The 20,763-nt window shown below is 29.2% G+C and overlaps 1 protein-coding gene across 2 annotated transcripts in view; it reads left to right on the top strand.

Moving 5' to 3' along the window:
- The window catches only part of sowah (ankyrin repeat domain family member sosondowah), a 135,088-nt gene that overhangs the window by 98,737 nt on the left and 15,588 nt on the right, over positions 1-20,763 (top strand). For both annotated transcript variants that reach the window (XM_075372425.1, XM_075372424.1), the window contains exon 5: positions 13,080-13,124. In XM_075372425.1, coding sequence (XP_075228540.1) covers positions 13,080-13,124 — 45 coding nt within the window. The remainder of the gene's footprint in view (positions 1-13,079; positions 13,125-20,763) is intronic.

The raw sequence follows: 20,763 nt of genomic DNA, 5'->3' as shown, positions 1-20,763 counted from the left end.
TGGATTTTGGACATTTTTGGTCCAGCCGATTGCAATGAGAAGGGGAGGTGCTTAACTAGATGTTAAAACAGTCCTAAATCCAAAATTTCAAAATCTTTCGGTTAATTGTTTTAACCGAAAGAGATTTAACAGAGAGATACATACGTACGTACAGACATTATGCCGAAACCAGTCAAAATGGATTTAGGGATGATCAAAATAGATATTTCCGTTGAAATCTGAAAACCGACATTTTTCGGGATACAATACTTGCTTGTACTTCGTATAAGTTAGTAAAAATGCCATCCCTGAACGGTGTTCGAACCCGAGACATTCTGCCACGGAGATCGGCTTTGTGCTTTGTGTAATCGGCGTTTGTCGTTTTTAAATTTAAATCTTTTTCTTTTACTCTTTAATTATACAGTTAAAAATAACTTCTTATTATCCTCTATAATTGAAATTTGTTACGAAGACTAGACCTCCGTGAAATAAGAAAAGAAATCAAAATATTTTTTTCGTTTTTTTTATTAAAATATAGAAAATTTTCTTTTTAATGCGGAGTTCGTAGTTTATTTCATTGATTCAACACGAACTCAGGATTAGAATGAAGTGCACTGTTGTTTTGAATGTGAGTAAGAAATAGATACTGCGTCAACACTCAGCGGGGGCAGATTACTCAATAAAACTTTTTTTTTTTCTTTTTTTTTTTGTTGGCATTAAACATCATCACTATACTATTTGCACGGCCTGTTTTTAACACTCTGCCGTCGATATCTCCGTATGTTGATCATCTGTTTCGGTTAAATACATGTTGAGTATTCTGTTAAAAAACTAACCTTAAATTTTTTAGATCATGGTAAGATTATTTTGTTTTTCCTTAAGTTATTTTTATCGTAATTAATTTTATTTTAATTTTTATTGGAATATATTATTAATGTTAAAAATATTTAAATCGTAAACTGTTCGATATCCATGTATTAAAAAATTAATAATTGACATCCGTCATGTGCATGTATCAATATTATTGTCTAATAGGTCGTATAAATAAACATAAAGTGTTGAAACAGTTTAATATATGTTTATTATGTACATTTTAAGTAGAATTATTTGTTAAATTATTTAAAATAAATGTCGTTATTGTTGTTTTAAATACACATACAGTTTTCTTTCCGTGAATACTGCTTATATGTTTAAACGTTAATATGGCATGAATCTTGTTAGTTAACTTTTTGTACCTTACTAATAATTGATTTAATTTTTTTTTTTTTTTTTTATATAAAATGCAATAATTTTTTTATATTTATTTTATTTTTTTGGAGTTTTCAATCAGTCGACTATTTGATGTTATTTTAAATAACCTTCTGTTCTGTTTTTTTCTCTTAAATTTAGCTTATTTATTACATATACACCTTCACTTTTTCTGTTTTATGTATTTCAGTTATTGTCGTCCTCTAAAATGCAAACCTTATACACGTGCCAATATTAACAAATTAATTAAAAATGTTTAGTATGTGGACCACCAGCCTAGTTCGTCTCTTTACAAGATTCTGTTACAAATTTCTTTCCTCTTCTATTCGTCTTACGTACTTTCTCATTTTGAATCTTATCGACTTGCTTAATTTTTAACATCTTCATTTAATACCGCTTTGAAAGACCTCTGTTTTTTACTTTCCTGGCATCTTAACTCTAGAGGTATGATGCAAGAAGGAAAGTATGGTAATCAGTGAAAAAATGGGGTATGGTTTTTTTTCCATTTCTCGACGTTTTATGAAACAGGAACCTCAAAAACAAAAAAAAACAAAAAAGATACGGATAATGTTTGTTCGTATGTACGTCTGTTAGGGTGTTTGAAGCTTAATAACTTTTGAGATTAACCTATTTTTATCAAATTTTGTACAAAAACTCATGTATTTGTTGGTAAAGTTTTGGGACCAATATCTCCAGCGGAGTGGGGTAGATAGTTTATTTGGGGTTAATTTTAACAAAAGATTTTGCGAACATAACCCCTTTTATGAAGCTCAGTACATGCGTAAATGCTTGTCTTACTATTTTTAATAAAATTTTGTTCCCAAATTCCCTTTCCCCCAAAAATCGAAAAAGCTGTATCTTTTTATTTATTGCATATTTTTTAAACGAAATTTTCTATGTCTTTCTAGGAGTAGTAGTAGTAGTGAAATGGCCCAAGAAATAATTTGGGTGTTCAAAGCCGATCAAAGTTTAAAAATATCGAATTTTTTAATTCTTTTAAACTTTTTTAGTTTTTTTTTTTTTATCTTTTAATAATAATATTACCATTAAATGTCATCATTCAACCTTTATCATCAAAAAATAAATCTTGGGTAACTTTTTATTGGTTGTATATTTTTCAGTGGAGATTTTAGTCTTCATTTAACATAGTGAATGTATAAAAAATAGTAAACGTAGAAAATTTTTGTTGAAAGTTATTTTGAAGATAGGGTGCAGAAAAAATTAATAAAATATCGATTTTAAAAAAAATTTTTTAAACGATTTTGGTTTAAACTTATAATGATAATTTTGTAACGATTTCACATAAATTAAATCCACCCCAAGCAAAAATCTTAGGTAACTTTTTTCATGTATCATTTTTCCAGTATATATAGTAAATAACCAATGCCGGGGAAGTATTACAATTTTGTTATCTTTTTTATCCTTTGGCTCCTTGTTCCTGCTTCAATACCATAAAACGTTTGTACTCCACGCAAATTTCTTTTGTACATAAAAATTTTCTTTGCTTGGTATAATCTATTTTTCATTATTACTTTATTCGTCCTGTACTCCTACTATTTAATTAAATATAGTCAACTATATTTACTGTAGTAAATATAGTTAAACTATGTAAACTTCATCGCAAAATCTGTTAATTTTTGAAGTTAAGAGTTGTAAGGTTATAGTCCTTAGAAACGCAGTTGCTTTTATATGGATTTGAATTCTAGACTGTGGATATCGGTGCTCTTCGGTGGTTGGGTTTCAATTAACCACACGTCTCAGGAGTGGTCGGCCTGAGTCTCTTCAAGACTATACATTTTCCGGTACATTTACAATTATAAGCCAGACTGCGCACAGATGCCTTGGTATCTCTGCAAAGTACTGTTTACGTCATGTCACTGTAGTGTTAATCTGTAACCTGTTATACATGAATAAATAATAAATAAATTTTATAATTTCTTGTATATATTGTGATTTATCTTAAATAAGTTTGACGATATCGTCACATAAGCTTGAAGCTTGTGCTTGAGATATGAAAATGGAATTTTTGAAGCGTATGAAATATACCATATTTGACCGGGATTCGAAGCCGGGAGCTCCGGATGAAAGGTCGAGACGCTACCACTATGCCAAGGAGGTCGGCACTTAATTATTTAATTCCTCATTACCCTCCTATCTGGCACATTTTATATCACTTTTGTTTGGTCGGCACTAACTAAACTAATGTAATTTCACAACTCGCATAGAACAAATTTCGCTTGTACGCTCGGCAGACTGATATAGCCGCAGGCTTAACTCACGAAGTATCGGGTGTACCGGGCGATCGAATTCAAGACCCAGCCAGACCGAGTTACTTTTTTACACTTACTCGTTTATATAATTCTATCGCTCACCTGATACGTTACAACGTAGCAGACGATTACAGCAGAATTTTTTTGGGTGGTTGCGATTTTGCAAAACATTTTTTGCAAATATTGTTATCTTTTAATTGTTAATAAATGTGCCTAAGAATGATATGACCTTAATTAGAAGAAATCTGGAGATATGAAGAGTGAACTTGCTCTGCAAACTTACCTTTTCGACCTTTTAAGTTGAAAATTTAACGGCATTAGTGTCCCATATATAGAAGTAATCCCTCCAAATTTGGTCAAAATCGGTTCAGTATTTCTGGAGATATACGGTGATTTAGAGGTCAACATCAAACACACGTACATCATCCGAAAAATTTCCATCCGGTTTTTTTTGGGTTTCTTAGGTGTTAAAACGTCAAGATCCGGTGTAAACCGCATATGCCCAAATTGGATCGATTACAATACTTTCTCCCTTCTAGAGCTATAGCTCTGATACAGCAGTATATAGATGGAAACGTAAAAATGATCAGACTGAATTTTTTCTCCCACATTAAATCTATCTTAAATTAATGTTTTATTTTATTTTTTGTTATTTTATTCAATTTTTTCTGCAACTTGAATTTTACTTGGAATTATTAAAATGAAACCAAAAAAGTAAGCATTTTTGGTGGAAATCTTATCACAATATTAAATTTTTAAAATAATAAATTGATAATAACATACTAAGATTTATTTTTTGTAATTTTTCCATTTATTTACTTATTTTTATTAATAGCGATCCTTAATTTTAAAAGACTCAAAATTCTTTAAAACGTATGTATAACCTATATTATTCTTACATATATATATTTTTTAGTTTAAAAAATTGAAAAACGGTTAATTTAAAAAAAAATAAATTATATTTTTGGGCTAGGAATTATAAAGTATTATCTCTACCAAACATAATTTTTTATGAGATTTATAAATGATCATGTTTGTTGCGCACAGGAAATAAAAGATTTTACGTTTGTCATTAAATAAATTAAAAAAATTATACGTGTAATTAAATCGGAAAGAAAAAGTAATTTATAGTTTCAATGATTTGTTTGCAATTTATTTTAGTATTACGAATAATTAATTCAAACTGTGGTCATTTAAAATATAATAATCCCAAATATAATTACAAACGATTATAAGGATTTGTTTCGATTTGTTCTGGTTAGTATTTACGATTTTAATGAAAATATTAAACCTGTTTGTTTTTGTTTTACGTTCGTCTTGTTTTTTCTTCTTTTTTCTACTGGAATGTTATAATATGATATCTCATCAAGAAAATTAATTTCAACTGCAGTAAATATAATTATAAGTTAATTGAAAAAGATTAGAACAATTAATATAGACGAGTCTTAATTTTCGTCATTTATAATTTATTATTTCGTTTTATGTTTTTACTTACGTCTTACAAAATTTTCATCAAAATAATATTTATACTATTTTATTCAATCCTTTAATAATTATGTATGAATTTATTTGCATTTTGATTGAGGTAGGTCTTTCCCTGTTAATTCTATTCGTTCATTTGACTATTGTGAGTTTATTTTCTCTCCTTATATCGTGTTGTACTGCTTTTTGTATTTCAATACATAATTGTGTTTTAATATACATCATATTAACTGAATTATGATAAAATATTATCGTAATATTATTATTAAAAGTTTAAATAAACTATAACAAGTTTTAAAAAATGATATTTTTAGACTTAAATCGGGACCCCACCCTCCCAAAGTATTTTTTTGGATCGCTTGCACTACAACTATGCCTAGGAAGACATAAAAATAATTCGGTTAAAAAGTACGTAATAAATAAAATGATAGCGCTTTTTTTTTTCAATTTTTGGGGAAGGTGGGAATTTTGGGCAAACTTTTGTTAACAACAGTATGATAACCGTGCACGCATGTACTGAATATAACATAAGGAGTTATGTTCGCAAACATTTAAAAAAATTAATCTCAAAAAACTACCCCATACTTTTGGAAATATTGACCCCAAAATTTTACCAACAAATTGCCTTATATATACGCGTTTCTGTACAAAATCTTAGCTGATATATCACGTTTTGTAATCTTAACGTGGATAAATCATCCGTTTCTTATTTTCTTCTCGTTTCCATTAGTCTTGATAACAATTCCTTTTGAATCATATCATCCTACGGGATTTTAATATACGCCGACTGGATTCTAGGTAAAGTAATGAAGACGTATTTGAATTTTCGATGGAGATCCTTAAATTTTGTAAGGTTGGGCGGAAGGGTGATTCCGGTTAGTATCTGTTTGGAGACTATCGTATCCGATGGTTGTACAAAAAGCCTAATATCAAACTGAGATTTCTTATTAGAATAACCCAGGTTGCATATTAATTACATACATGCATAATAAGTTTTTTCTTAGACGAACTTTTCGACCAGCTTAAATTTTATTCCTATATATTTCAACAGTAAGACTCACGTTTCGAATTTCTCGGTAAATTACTTATTTTTTAATTACGATATATCTTTTACTTTTGAAAAATGATAATTTAACTTAGGTTTTTCATACATAAAGAACTACTAATAGTTTATATACTTAAAAAAAAAAAAACTATAAAATTTTTCATTTGACGAAATGTAATTCACAAAAAAAATAATTTTTCTTTTGTCAATCATAACAGAGTAGATTCATTCTCTACAACAAAGGAATACCTCTGGTTATACGCAAACATAAAGAGACAATAATATAAAAATGTTTAACGCCATCGTTTCTAGTCTTAGGTTATTATTTGAAAGACAGTACATACATTGAAAGGTAAGGTAAATGTTAATATTGATTGATGTCTACTTATTATAATACATGGGGGTTAGGTCAAACCAATCAATAGAACACGTGTATACACAAATCAAGATGTAAACATACCACCTGCTGTAACTTCTACACTTCATTAATCTTAGTTAAAACCTTTTTATTTTGTTTTTGTTTTCATACAAGATTATTTTAGCTTAAATTACGTGAACGATTTTTTTTAATTTTTTTTTTTTTTACTTTTAGTCTAGATGTATGGAACTACTTTTATTTTATTAGAAATTATACTGAAGTGTATAACTACTGTACGTACTATGAGAATGACAGCATATTCTTTGTAGTCTATTAGCAAGAAGACGATATGTTTTAGGAAAAAAAATTGCACAACATGAGAAACTCTCTAGATTAGTAAGCGATTGTAATTTCGGAAAGCAAATGCATAAATGGTACTATGTTAAAACAACCGACATTCTTTACATGTCGATATGTATAATTTTTTTTTTTAGAAGGGAAGGAAGTAGCCACTAAAAATTAACTCTTCTGAAAAATAATTTATTCCTTGGATTGTAGTATTGCAAATTTTCACGGACTTATACGAATGACAGAATGATTAATATATATTATGTAACGTGGTAATCAATAAAAATAAAAACATAGGCCATTTGATGTACCTATTTACAGTTGTTCCAATTTATGTGTTATTTCTTATGTTTGTAATGTATGTCTGTTATTCCTAAATTAAAAATATTTTTATTTTTTTCGATTTTCGATAAAACAGAAATCGACCCAGACTTCTCTGAGAAAAAAACACCAATTAAGTCGTATTATTTTCAGAACTCTGAAAGACGACTAAACGACAGTATTATATTTATGGAAACGTTAGGAAGTAATACTTTTAACAGAATTACATTAAAGTGAATTATTTTTCGATTCGTAAAGTCGAAGATATTCCAGCTAATGTACGAATCCCGCTATGGATTTGTTATAGAATATTTTAGATAAATTTAAACAACAAAGAAATTATTAATGAAAATAACCTAATAAATAGTTTCGAAGAAAAGTATTAACCTGAAATTTAATAGTGACCATCGGGGTAAAATAATATTTAAAAAATACAGCAGAAGAATATATATATCTTAATTTTCTAGGTTTAGAAAATAAAAAATAAAAAAAAAAACTTGAAAGTGGTCGGTCAGTCATATAAAAAATAGATGATCCAGAATATCCCATACAGCTGAGTCAACAGAGACTCAAAAATGCCTTAACCTTGAAAAAAATCAGTACAGCAAATTGGAATGGATTGGTAAAATATGCAAAATAAAACATGAGCGATTAACTATGTAATTTGTTAATTAACGAATTAAGGAAAAATATTTAGTTTTTTGCCATTAGCGGCTTTATTTTTAATGGTGAAAAAAAATAAAAGACACCAATAGATAGCTGAAGACATTTTACGTAAAAAATCTTTCGAGTACTTTTTTCTACCAGAAAACCTGATGGCGTTAGCGAATTTAATAATAATCACCAAAATGGTGCTACGGTACAGTAGCTTGGAAACAGGGTACCTTATCGTATACAGTAATACTAAATGGGAAAATTAATTTATCCATAATTTCTTAATTTTTGCTCGTTGAAAAAAGTGTTTTTCAACGAAAAACACGAGCTTTTTTATGCAACATTGTCGTAGTTTTCTACTGATGGTATTTATTTTTTATAAAATTAAAAAAAAATATGTGGACGCCATATGACGTTCTTGTACGCCTATTAAATTACATATAGCCATTAAAGTACATAAAATTTTATTTCATTAATTACTCCTGATATATTTTTTTTTGTTATTGTTATTTTGATTCATTATGTTATCATTCATCGTAAAGATTTGTTTACAATGAGAGATTAATAATTATTAATAAATCAGTATATTTAAATTAAAGAAAAAGGAGATAAAGTCTTGATTCGAACCGATGTGCCTTCCCCTTAGATCTAAATATTTCATTAATTAAAATTTTGTTTGGGTATAACTCTGGAACCAATGAAAATAAGTACCACTTATGATACATCGTTGAAAAGCATTTTTAAAGAGGGCTTATTGCTGCAATTAAGAAAAAGCCCAAAATCCAAATTATTTTGGATTTTGGGCTTTTTTTGGTCACTTTTACTTCAGTCGATTGCAATCAAAAGTGGAGGTTCAGAATTAGATGTTACAACAGTCGTAAATCCAAAATTTCAACATTCTACGGCTTAACCGTTTTTGAGCTATGTGAGATACATACGTACGTACAGGCGTGAACTAGTTAAAATGGATTCAGGGATGGTCAAAATGGATATTGCCGTTGAAAACTGAAAATCGTAATTTTTGGCGATCACAATACTTCCTTTACTTCTTACTAGGAAGTAATAAACAAAATATTGACGAAAAACTAGATATTTTTTTCTAAGCTAGTTTTCCACAAACAGCAAAAAATTTGCAAAATCAATCAAATGTATGATCAGATATTTATAAATAACATACCTTTACATAAATCTACGAAGTTGCATAAAAATTTCTGTTTTCATTAATTTTTTTATAACAATTTGTTTATAGCGTCACTTTCATTTGTTTACGAAGTATGTTAACATTTACTTCCTGAAACTCATTGAAAAATTAAACTTAATGAAAAACCACCTCTGTCATCTGAAAGTACATGTTTTACCTTATAAATAACAATTAAAATATTTTTATATTTGAAAAAAAGAGATTTATTAATGATCGGTTTTGAGCGTCAGCCAAGATACGCTTTTTCTAAAAAAAATGCAGTTTTCAAATATTGATAAATTAAAAAATAAGATATAGACATATTCGTTGTGAAATCAGAACAGAAGGCTGTATTGAATTTTTAATTTTTTGTAATTCGTTTATTATTACAGGCGTTTTATCAACAACTTGGCAAATTTTCACAGTAGATCCGGATTAACGGACAATCATAAATGAAAAATACTGTGAAAATTTGACTAATTTATAGCTTTGGATCTTTTGAATCCGTACCTTTTTGAAATTTTTAATTATCTCTAATAGGAACAGAGTTGTAGAAGTTCATTTATTGCACGCCGTCGATTTACGATACCTACGTATGATAGTTAGAGCGCGATTTTGGTTCATATTGTAAAATTTACTAGCGTCCTTCCTTAGTTTTGCTCGTAGAGAAAATTACCCGTGAGGTATTTAGTTCGAAATTTCCTCATCTATCTACTGGTACTTTTTTTATTTTTTACATCTGATTAAAAATAAAACCGCCAATGGCGAAAAACAAAACATTCTATTTAATTTCTTAATTAACAAATTAAATAGTTAATCGCTCATGTTCGTTAGGGTACACTTTTATTCTAAATATTTCTCCGAACTCATTCCAATAGTTTATTTGTTGTAGTAAATTTTTTAGAAGTTAAAATCTCTATTGACTCGCCTAATAAGAGATTTTAATGATAACATGTATGTCCGTGTCTTAAAATGTTCTGAATGATTGTTCGTGTGTAACAACGTTTCTAATGATTGCTGTATAATTAAATTCTTCCAATCTATATTTCTAAAATGGCAACCAATAAGATAAAGATTTGCAATTAAATAAAAAAATATTTTCATTGATTTTTAAATATTTCTTGGATAATTAATGTAGCCCGAGACCCTAGATTACGACTACACTTATAAACAGTACCAGATGTATTATATAAAATTTTACTTGTTTTCTTTATATACACTAATCCAGTAGAGAAACGTTTTTGAGAATATATAAATGTGTACAGGATTGGAATGAATAAAATGATTTTTTTTTTGTGTTTAAATATCCGATTCCTAACTTTAGTACTTTCTTAAATCAAATTAGATCGTCCGATTGATATAAAATTTTAAAAGAAAAATCGGATAGTTTTAAAGGCTTTCAAAGAAAATTAATTTTTATTATATATTTGAATAAACTGTTAAAAATTAATCTTTTCTGCACCACCGAAGATCCAAGAAACACTAAAGTTATATCATCATTTATGTCTCAGTCTTGTCAGTACAATTCTATAATATTCTTAACTGAAAAATGCTTTTTAAATTATAAATTTATTAAAATCTGATTGTCAGTTACTTCGGACGTTAAGCACACAGAATATAAGTATACTTTTAATATCAATAAATTTTTTAAATGAATGTTCTTAATAACTTGTCGAGTTGGTGGGAGACAGTTCACGCATGCGTGATCACAGTACAAATAAATTAGCTTCATGTTTACTGGTGTAATGCTATAAACTAGTGAAACATTAAAGTATGCAAGTATAAAGTAAAGAATTATGTTAAAAAATAATTCTACTATGATTAAAATTTTGTAATCATGGTGACTGTATTTCTCCACCTATTTGACCAATTGTAATAAAAACATAAACTCTTTTGGGGCGGGGGGTGGTTCTAGGCGAAAAATGCATTCGTGTTATAATCGCCCGAACACAATATATTTGTTGTAAAAAATAAACGTAAAAAAAGGCCAATTAAAAACTAAAATTCCAGTAACGCAAAAATACATCTTCAAAGTAAAAAGTCTGTAACGCATGCTAAAAGCGAAATATAAACACAAAGATCTATTACATTATATATCTCAAAATAATAAAATTAACATCTGCTTTACGGGAAATTGCACGAATATTTGGAACGTATTACGGTAATTCATATATTTAAATATAAACTGATGGCTCCAAGAAATTATAAAACATAAGATAACATTTCATTATCCCCTAAAATAATTTGCATGTTAGCTCGTAGTTTAAACTCGTGACGTAATGCCGCATAATAGATTCAATCTACAAGCATTTGGTGAACTGTGGCAGTCGCATTGAATATAAACTAGTGCATCTATTTGAGTCAAGTATCAATGAGTGAGCCTAGTGTGCCCTATTCGCACACATTGATGCGTGTCTAGTGGTGAATGCGTCTTCCCAAATCAGCTGATTTGGAAGTCGGAGTTCCAGCGTTCAAGTCCTAGTAAAGTCAGTTATTTTTATACGGATTTGAATATTAGATCGTGAATACCGGTGTTCTTTAGTGGTTGGGTTTCAATTAACCACACATCTAAGGAATGGTCGAATTGAGACTGTACAAGACTACACTTCATGTACACTCATACATATCATTTTCATTCATCCTCTTAAGTATTATCTGAACGGTAATTACCGGAGGATAAATAAGAAAAAGAAAAGAAAAAAAGTGTGCCCTATTCGTAAACGACAGATTTATAACCTCCTCTCGAGGGATATTTCTGCATGAGGAGCTCCATAGTGACACAGTGTTCTTAATTGGGTAAAGATTATTGTTCATGGTAGCATTCCATTCACTTTACCACCGATCATGAACTACTCCTCTTCAGTAAACAGACGATATTGTTCGAAGCGACGCGATTGGTGAAAGGAAGCTGGAAATAAGCTTTCTTTGCTACATTATCAGCGCCCTTAATACCTAAAATTCCAGTGTGGCTGGAGATTCAACAGAAGCTTACAGCTGTATTACGGTGGTTCATTTGCTAAATAACTCACTGAATCTCACAGTCAATAAGGTGTCTGGATTACACGTCACTAATTGCCTGTAAGGCACTCGTAAAATCAGAGCAAACAGGTTAGATCTAATGCCTAGTAGAGGAATAGATCTCGGCTGTTCTTGGTATCGAATCAGATGTTCGTTAGAGGACACCACATCAAAGGTTGGATGATTTTATTACGCTGTAATATGAGCTACATAAGTGCAGATCGTTTTATTCCGTCTATTTGAAAGGGATGGCTCAAAACAGCATCAATGATCATCCCGCATTCATTAATCATCAGACATATTTTTTAAAAATAAAAACTGATTGATTAATCCAGTTATTCACAAACTGTGCGCCGCGGCCTCTTCTCAGGGGGGCCACGAAATATTGTAAAAGTTTCATAAGTAATTGAACCAAGATTTATAATTATTAATTTAATGTTAATAAAGTAAAAAAATAATGAAGATATACTAGTTTTATTTATTTTTATCTCTTACTTACGAGTAGTCATACTTGTAATTAGGGTAGGCTGCCATGGAAAAATTTTAATTGAAATAGAACGCCGCCACTCGGAAAAGTTTGGGAACCATAGGATTAATCCAATTTGAAAATATCACAAGCATGAAAAATACTAGGCTTATTATATCACACCTCTGAATAAGATTTCCCAAACACATAGCCTAAATGACAAACTAATATCTTAGAATCATTTAATTACTACAGCAGTGGTGGTGAATTTGAAGCCAGAAACAGCAAAAAAGAAAAACGTTATTATGTTGATTAAAAGATTTGCAGAGAATTGAATGGTAAGAAAATAGTATACAACCAGTCAGCTAACAAAAAAAAAAAAAAAAACTGTGTAATATACTCTTGATCAAAGTTTTCGTTCCCTAGAATTATATATTATTAAATAACATGGAATGTGGTAAATCATAAAAATAAAAAAAATGCTTAAGCAGAAAAACAGTTAAGGTGGTATCATAATATATCAGTAAAACTTTCCATCATTAATGAAGGGCTTGAGGCTAAAGAAATAGATCAAGTTTTGAACTTGCAACAGCCTATTTTTGTGGTAGATTGATGCTTGCTTTATTTCTAGAGGGAACATTAACGTTAGTTTAATATTAATGAATAAAATTACTACCTGTTACTTTAAGTTTTTATTTTAATTGTTGCAGGAAACTCCAGATCGGGATGAAGAAGATTCTGTATCTTTGACTTCGGTGAGTTTAAAAACCTTTTAATGAATTTATTTTTTAAATTAAATTGTTATAATTAGCTTATATTGGAAAAAAAAAGATTTAATATTTATTAATCATACATAATATAAACTTAAACATGGTGGTTTATAATAATCTACATCTCTCTCTCTCTCTCTCTCTCTCTCTCTCTCTCTCTCTCTCTCTCTCTCTCTCTCTCTCTCTCTCTCTCTCACTCATACATAAAAATAAACTAGCGTCCCCAGCTCGCTTTGCTTGCCCTTTCCGTCTAGGCAAGGGGGTTCCGCCCCTTGGACCCCTTCATTAAACTCATGGTTGCGATAATAACTATGATAAATAAACATTAAATTAAGTTCAATCTATAAAAACTATCAGTATATTGTAATTTCTTCAGAGCAACAGTTTGGTCAGTGCAAGGCCCACTAATTGGTTTTCATATTTCCCGTCGCGGCTTCGCTGGTGAAATACATAATCAAAATTACCAACATAAAACGGTAAAAATGTAAAGAAGACAATGTTTTGATTAAAATTAAAATTAAAAATCTCCAAAAATGGTTTTTAGATATATATTTAAAGAGTAGGATGTAGGGGGTATACCGAAATGAAACGTCTAGCACTAGATTAGGGAATCTTGGAGAGCTGCATCAAACCAGTCAAATAACTGAAGACAAAAAAAAAATTAAAGAGTATTTGCAAGCTCAGATCGAGTGATTATGTCGTTTAGTATAGTTGGAAATGGGGAAAATTTGCAATCATGTTCGAAATTTTTTTACCTTTCTTTACCTTCTTCAAGGTCGATTTTAAAAAAATCTAGAAATTGTTTTTTAGATATTCACATGAAGATTGCACTCACCAAAATTCAAGTTAATATCCTCATTTGTTTCAGAGAAATTAATAATATAGTAAAATTTAATATTTCCCACTTTAACTCTTCAGACTCATAATTTCAAAAACTCCTTTCTTAGTGTGCACTTACACCGTAAGAAGAACGTGTATACAAATTTTTATAGATTTATTTTCAGTAGTTTTTGCTGGCGTTGATTATGAATCGGTCACGACATGTTTTATTAATATATATATATATATATATATATATATATATATATAGATTAGCATCCCCGTCGCGGCTTCGCCCGCGCTATATGCTTACTTGTATTTACCGTCGCAATCAGGAGATATTTAGCCGGTCATGGTTGGCTTCGCTCATCTTTCCCACCTAGGTAGAGGGCTCTGCCCCTTGGACCACGCTGTAATCATTAAACTCATGCTTTTGAGAATAATAATGATAAATAAAATTTAAGCTTGTTCAATTTATTTAAAAAATCTATTGTAATTTCCTCAGAACAACGGTTTGGTCAGTACAGGAGCCGAAACTTTGAGTGATCTTGGAATGTAGATTTCAAAACAGTCAGCCTCCATCCTAAAAATATTAGTTATAAACTGGTTACCCGTCCTTCATACGGGTAAAAATGTGTTTTGCCCGGTTCTTAGCGTTTCTCGTCATCCAGCACTAGGAGGTCACCGTACTTCGTTTCTTACTTTTTTTAATCTTTTAATCACTTTATGTTTTTTAATCAAGTAACCGGAGGCAGGTGCCTCAATCGCGTCGCACGTAGAGTAACAGTGCTGTACGTCAATTATATTGGTTGAGCCGCCCGTACACCGTTGTACCCCTTAAAAATTCGAAATTAAAAAAAAAACCGAAAATATTTTTAGATATTTATCAAAATATTATATACTGAGCCCCAATCTAGTGAATATCTCGTTTAGTATATTCGGAAATGAGGAAAATTTGTAATCATTGTTCAAATTTCATTTACCTTTTTTCACTCCTTTCAAGGTCGAATTTCAGAATATCTAGAAATTGGTGTTTAGAAATTTACATGAAAATACAACACAAATCGAAAATCAAGTTGATGATATCTTTATTTGTTACCGAGAAATTAAAAAAAAATAATAATAAATTTCATTGTTATTCCATTATAACCCTTTAAACTCGGAATTTAAAAAATCCTTTCTTACTGTGCACGTACACCGTAAGAAGAACTTTTATACAAATTTTCATCAATTTATCTTTGTAGTTTTTGGTGGACGTTGATGAGTCAGTCAGTCAGGTCATGTTTTTTTTATATGTATTGATATTAATTTTAAAATATACTAAGAAAATTATTCTATCGTTTTATTACAAATGTTATAACTTAGCAAGAAACTTTGGTAGAATACTTGTTAAGCGAAGGAAAGCTTCCGTAGAAAAAGAAATTACATTACTACATAAAATAAACAGTGGTAATATTTAATTATTAATTAAACATGCATAAAGTAATTTATTTCCATGTTAAAATAAAATTAGTAAACGATTTAATTTCAAAATGAAGTTCAACGTTTGCTACGGCGAACGAGTTCAACATTTTCTTTCTTGATTCAAATCCAAATTACTTTTAATATTTGACAACATAATTAAGTGGAAGCAAAATTTGTTTTTATTTTATCTCTACACGTCACAGCTTCATCCGTACCACTTTTATCTGTTCTAAATTTCATTTACAACTATTTCTATGTTCTAAGAACATAACAAAACAAACAAAGAAAGCAAAGTCGTTACAATGTTGTAAACATTACAACGGTCGAAAGTTTCGCTTCTAACTCTATTTCTAAAAAGAAACTATTAAAAAAAACTCGCGACTGTTTTTTGTTCAGAACTTAATTAAGAATACGGATATTTAGAGAAAACTGTACTTTATACCTAATTTATAATCAATTAATCACATTACATACAGTTTTACATCCAAATTATTATTTTTTCTTATATCACATTGATTTTTGTTACTGATGGCCGTTACTGATAATTTTCATTTCATGTGGAAACAGTCACCTAGCAATTTTTTGGGCTTTCACATGTTTCGTAAGTTTAGTCTAACTTTTGGAAAAAAAAAAAACAGTTTTTTTCGTAGCTGTTTAATGTGATTGTGAAATAATTAATTTTGAATGAAAGAATTTGAAGATTTGATACTTATTAAAATAATACATAATTCAAGGCTTGATTTAAATTGTATTTATTTTTTTTTGTTTTTTGTAATTCTTTATTTTAAATTAGTAGCTACATTTATGATAGAAAAAAATATAAAACAAAAAATGTAATTTTTCTTTGAAATTTCACACGATGTTTTGCTTGAAAACTGTCAGTAATATGGTGCCGGTAGTTTTTGTATTATTACAGAATCCTTTTTTATTTTTCTAACAGTATCACTGAATAAGCTTTATAACCAGTATGGCGTAGCGCCAAATCTTGTTGGAACACTCTGTTGCCTCGTTGGAATTTTTTTTGAAGTTGTGACACAACTCTTTCCTTCAGAATCTTGTTATATTCATCACCTTTCAACATACGATCTACTGGAAGTATTGTACAAGGGCCTTCAAATGTGAAACAACCCCAAAACATTTTTCTCTAGGGATATTTAAATGATTGTCGGATGTGAGTCGGTGATGTATTTTCATCTGATGCTTTTCTAACGTGTGGAACCTTTGCTCTGGACATAAAAATGTGGCTCGTCAGAAAATATGACATTTTTCCCATCTTTTTTGGTTTAGCCCGTAAAAGGCTTTTTTTGTGCATATTACTGGTGTTAAAAGCTGCATTTTAGCTGGCTCAAGAGCTTACCGTCCAGTTCCAATAAGTTGGCTTCTAACAATTGTCAAGTGTAAATCTGTTGCTCTGGCTGATTATTCTCAATATATGTCCACAGCAGATAATTTTGGATGAAGTTTACTTTTCCTCACAAATAACCGATCCTGTGTCGCAATAGTTTTTTTTACGGCCATATTTTCCTTTCCGTTGAGGTGAAAAGGAACCAGTTTCTTTAAATTGTTTTAAAGTATCATTCAGTGTTCCTAGTCGAGAACCACACTCAGAAGCTGTTTGTCGTTGTGTCATGTTGGTATGCTTTGTTAGAGAAACAATTTTCTAACGCTTTCTTGGAGTAGTGTCCATCGTTATACATCCAAGATACACAGAACTGAAAATCCGAAAATATGATTTTGTAATAAAAAAAAAAAAAATGAAATAAACTTCACAAAACACTATTTATAATATAAAAATTGCTAAATAAACAAAGAATCTTACATTTACATTACCTTAAAGAATGGGTGTGGTCAATCAGTGTAACCGCAACATAGAGAAACAAAGAATTCCTTGTGTTCAGATTAATATGCACGCTGTTAAATGTAATCAAATATTTTACGTTTGAATGGTTATAGCGATTCACTTTTTTTTCGTGGGTGCACAACGAGGTGTCGTTATCAGCGCCCGGACACAAAATTACCGAATTAAATGATAAAAAATTAACAATTAAAATTTCCCTTAAAAATTAAACAGATCTAAAACGCTTATGAGGTATGTTAAATGCGAAGTAAAACCATAATAAAGACAATATTAACAATATTAAAACGCGCATAAACAGCAAACATGGGTGAAACATATTGTAGGAATAATCAAATATGTGAATATAGATGCGCGCCCTTAAAAAATAACAAGATATTGGATAAAATACCCAATGTTCCCTAAAATGTTACGGATGTTTAGTTCGAATTTTGTACTGACTGTACGAGTATATATATTGGTTTTCGATTTGTAGATTTCTTATGAAGTGTAAAATTTAAGATGATTTTTGTAGTTAGAGTATTTTATTACGTGTTGTAAAAACTGTGTATAGCGATTTTTAAATATTGAATTGAAACGATGTATCAGAGAGAAATGAAAAATTTGTTGAACAGTTGGATCTAATTACAAAGAGGATGAAATTAACAAAAAAATTATTTATTTAAAGAAATTATGTGGGAATGTTGTTAATTGTTCAAATTAATTGAGTAGTTTTTATTATTTATTATTATTTACAATAAAGAGATATTAACCTTTTTTTTTTCACTTCCTTGCACGAAGTAAAGGAAGTATTGTGATCGTGAAAAATTTCGGTTTTGAGATTTCAACGGAAATATCCATTTTGATGTTGAATTCATTTTGACTAGTTCGGCGCGAAATCTGTACGTACGTACGTACGTATATATCTCCCATAACTCAAAAACATTAGTCATAGGATGTTAAAATTATGGATTTAGGACTATTGTAACATCTATTTGTGCACCTCCCGTTTTGATTGCAATTGAGTGGACCAAAACTGTACCAAAATCCAACAAATTTGGATTTTGGACTTTTTCTTAACTGCAGCAATAAAGCCCTTGTTGAGAGCTTTTCAACGATGTGTGATAAGTGGTACTTATTTTTATTGGTATCAGAGTTATTGCCAAATAAAATTTTAATTAATGAAATATTTGGATCTTACAAGGGAAAGGCATATCGGTTCGAATCCGACTTTATGTCCTTTTTTTTAACCTTTTCGTAATTTAAATATGTTGATTTATTAATAATTATTAACCTCTGATTGTAAAACAAATTTACGATGAATAATAATGTAATAACAAGAAAAAAAAAGAAAGAAAAAATTATCAGAAATTTTTAATGAAATAAAGTTTTATGTACTTTTCATTAAAAAAAAAAAAAAAAATTTGTATATGTAATTTAATAGGCGTACAAGGAAGTCATGTAGTATCCACATCAAATTTTTTTACATTGGTAAGAACAATTTTGATCTCCAGCGTAAGTTGAAAATAACGTGTAATTTAAGCCAGAGTTATCGGGTTCAGAATTTGATTATTACAAAATATATTATTAGCTTTGAACAATTTTAATTAAAGAATATCATTTGATGAGGTAATATTTTAATAAAATTTACTTTGTCATTGATTATTACAAAATATATTCTATTTTTGTGATAATTAAAAATATATTTTATTATAATATTGACGACGAGGGGGTGGACAGTTGCCGTGATATAAAATAGCCAGTTATATAAATAAGTAAATACGACGTGAAATTACTTGTGGTTATTATATATGTTCAGACACTTTAATGGGAGCTACCTCTCTTACTTGCAACTATATGTATGTATGTTTAGTGCTTCCCATAAAATATATTGATATTTATTAATTTATTTATTTTATTTTTGCATTCTCATATATTTGCTTTTACGTATTCTTCGACCTTCATTAAGGTATATACCTACCTATAATAGAACAACGCGTGCGGCACGGAATCGATGTCGCTCAGAGCAGCTCCGATTTATTACAAAACACAAATAGACCTATTCTACATAGTTAAAGAGTCTGTAGCTTATATATACACTTGAACCGCTTCTTGCTACTGTATTATGTCTGCCGATTCTTTGTGTACGACGCGCGCGCGTATTTATACTCTAATACTCATATATATGTATGTATCGCTATATAATAATGTTAATTCTTATTAGACACTGTTAGATTTTTATGAAGGTTTGTTATGTATAACTTAACGAATGGTATTAAGAAAGCTTGCAACAAAACTGCACGCTAACTGGTATCATTTTTTTTAATAAAGTTACCACTATACACCTCACCACCCCTGTTTCAGGTATATAACTATAACAGTAGTTTAATTATTATTATTATTAATAATTAATGCGCATATTTATTTATATTTTATTGTATTAATCTAATCATTATTAGAATTATCACTACTGGTATTACACAGTTAAAACGTATATTATCACGCTAATTTTTATTATTATTATTATTTTACTGGGTTCCCGTAATGGTTTATTTTATTACTATTAAGTATTAGGATTAATAAAATCATATTTTATGAGTTCATTTATATTATTATTTTTATACCTAACCTAGTTTCCTTTATGTTTGGTTAAACTTTTTTTCTGTTCCTCTTAATATGTAATCGTTCACTTATTTTAATTTTTTTTTTAAATTTTTATAGATATTTAGACATTAAATTAAATTTGATAGTAATAAGAATATAAAATAAATGAAATTATAAAAATGTTAAAATAACTATTTAATAACGATAAAGGACATTAAAGAAAATTTAAATGAAATGAAATCGTATTGGTTAATATAAATTGTTTTAAACTGATAAAATAAGATCATCCTTCAGATTTCTTTCGGCTTATTTACCTTTATTTTGAAGCGAATTATTAAGTTTCGAAGTCATCGACAAAAATATACGTGTAATGTACAGCCTTAGTTAAACTTAATGACCGTAAACAAAGGAGGCTTGTTGATTTTTCTAATAGTGGCGCGACCCAATCGAACAGATTATGCAATCCTATAGTTTAAAATCATTAAATTTATTTCATTGTTAACATAATATACCATAAATCTCTACGTATTAATCGAATTTCAATTTTTTATTTGATTAATTTTTGGTGAAATTATTGAACAATCCCTCGTGTTTAAATTTAAATTAGAATTTAAATTATTCCCACATTTATAATATTAAGTATACTTATTGTTTATTGTAGGTATTGCAAGAATAATACCTAAAGTTCGATCGATTCCGTTGTAAACACAGATCTATTAGAAACTATTGAGATTTGGTTTGGAGATATTTTATTAGAAACTGTTTCTAATCATTAAATTTACCTACACTCATTAAATTTTAATTTGTTTTCTAACCTCATTAAATTTTGGCTTCCTAACAATGTTGGTGTACAGCTGAAATCACAGGTTTTATACCAGATGATTTAAAAAGGACTGCACAACT

This window comes from Lycorma delicatula, chromosome 8, assembly GCF_047948215.1.
Source record: "Lycorma delicatula isolate Av1 chromosome 8, ASM4794821v1, whole genome shotgun sequence".
Lineage (NCBI taxonomy): Eukaryota > Metazoa > Arthropoda > Insecta > Hemiptera > Fulgoridae > Lycorma > Lycorma delicatula.
The sequence above is the reverse complement of the archived record's forward strand: the minus strand, read 5'-3'. Positions and strand labels throughout refer to the sequence as shown.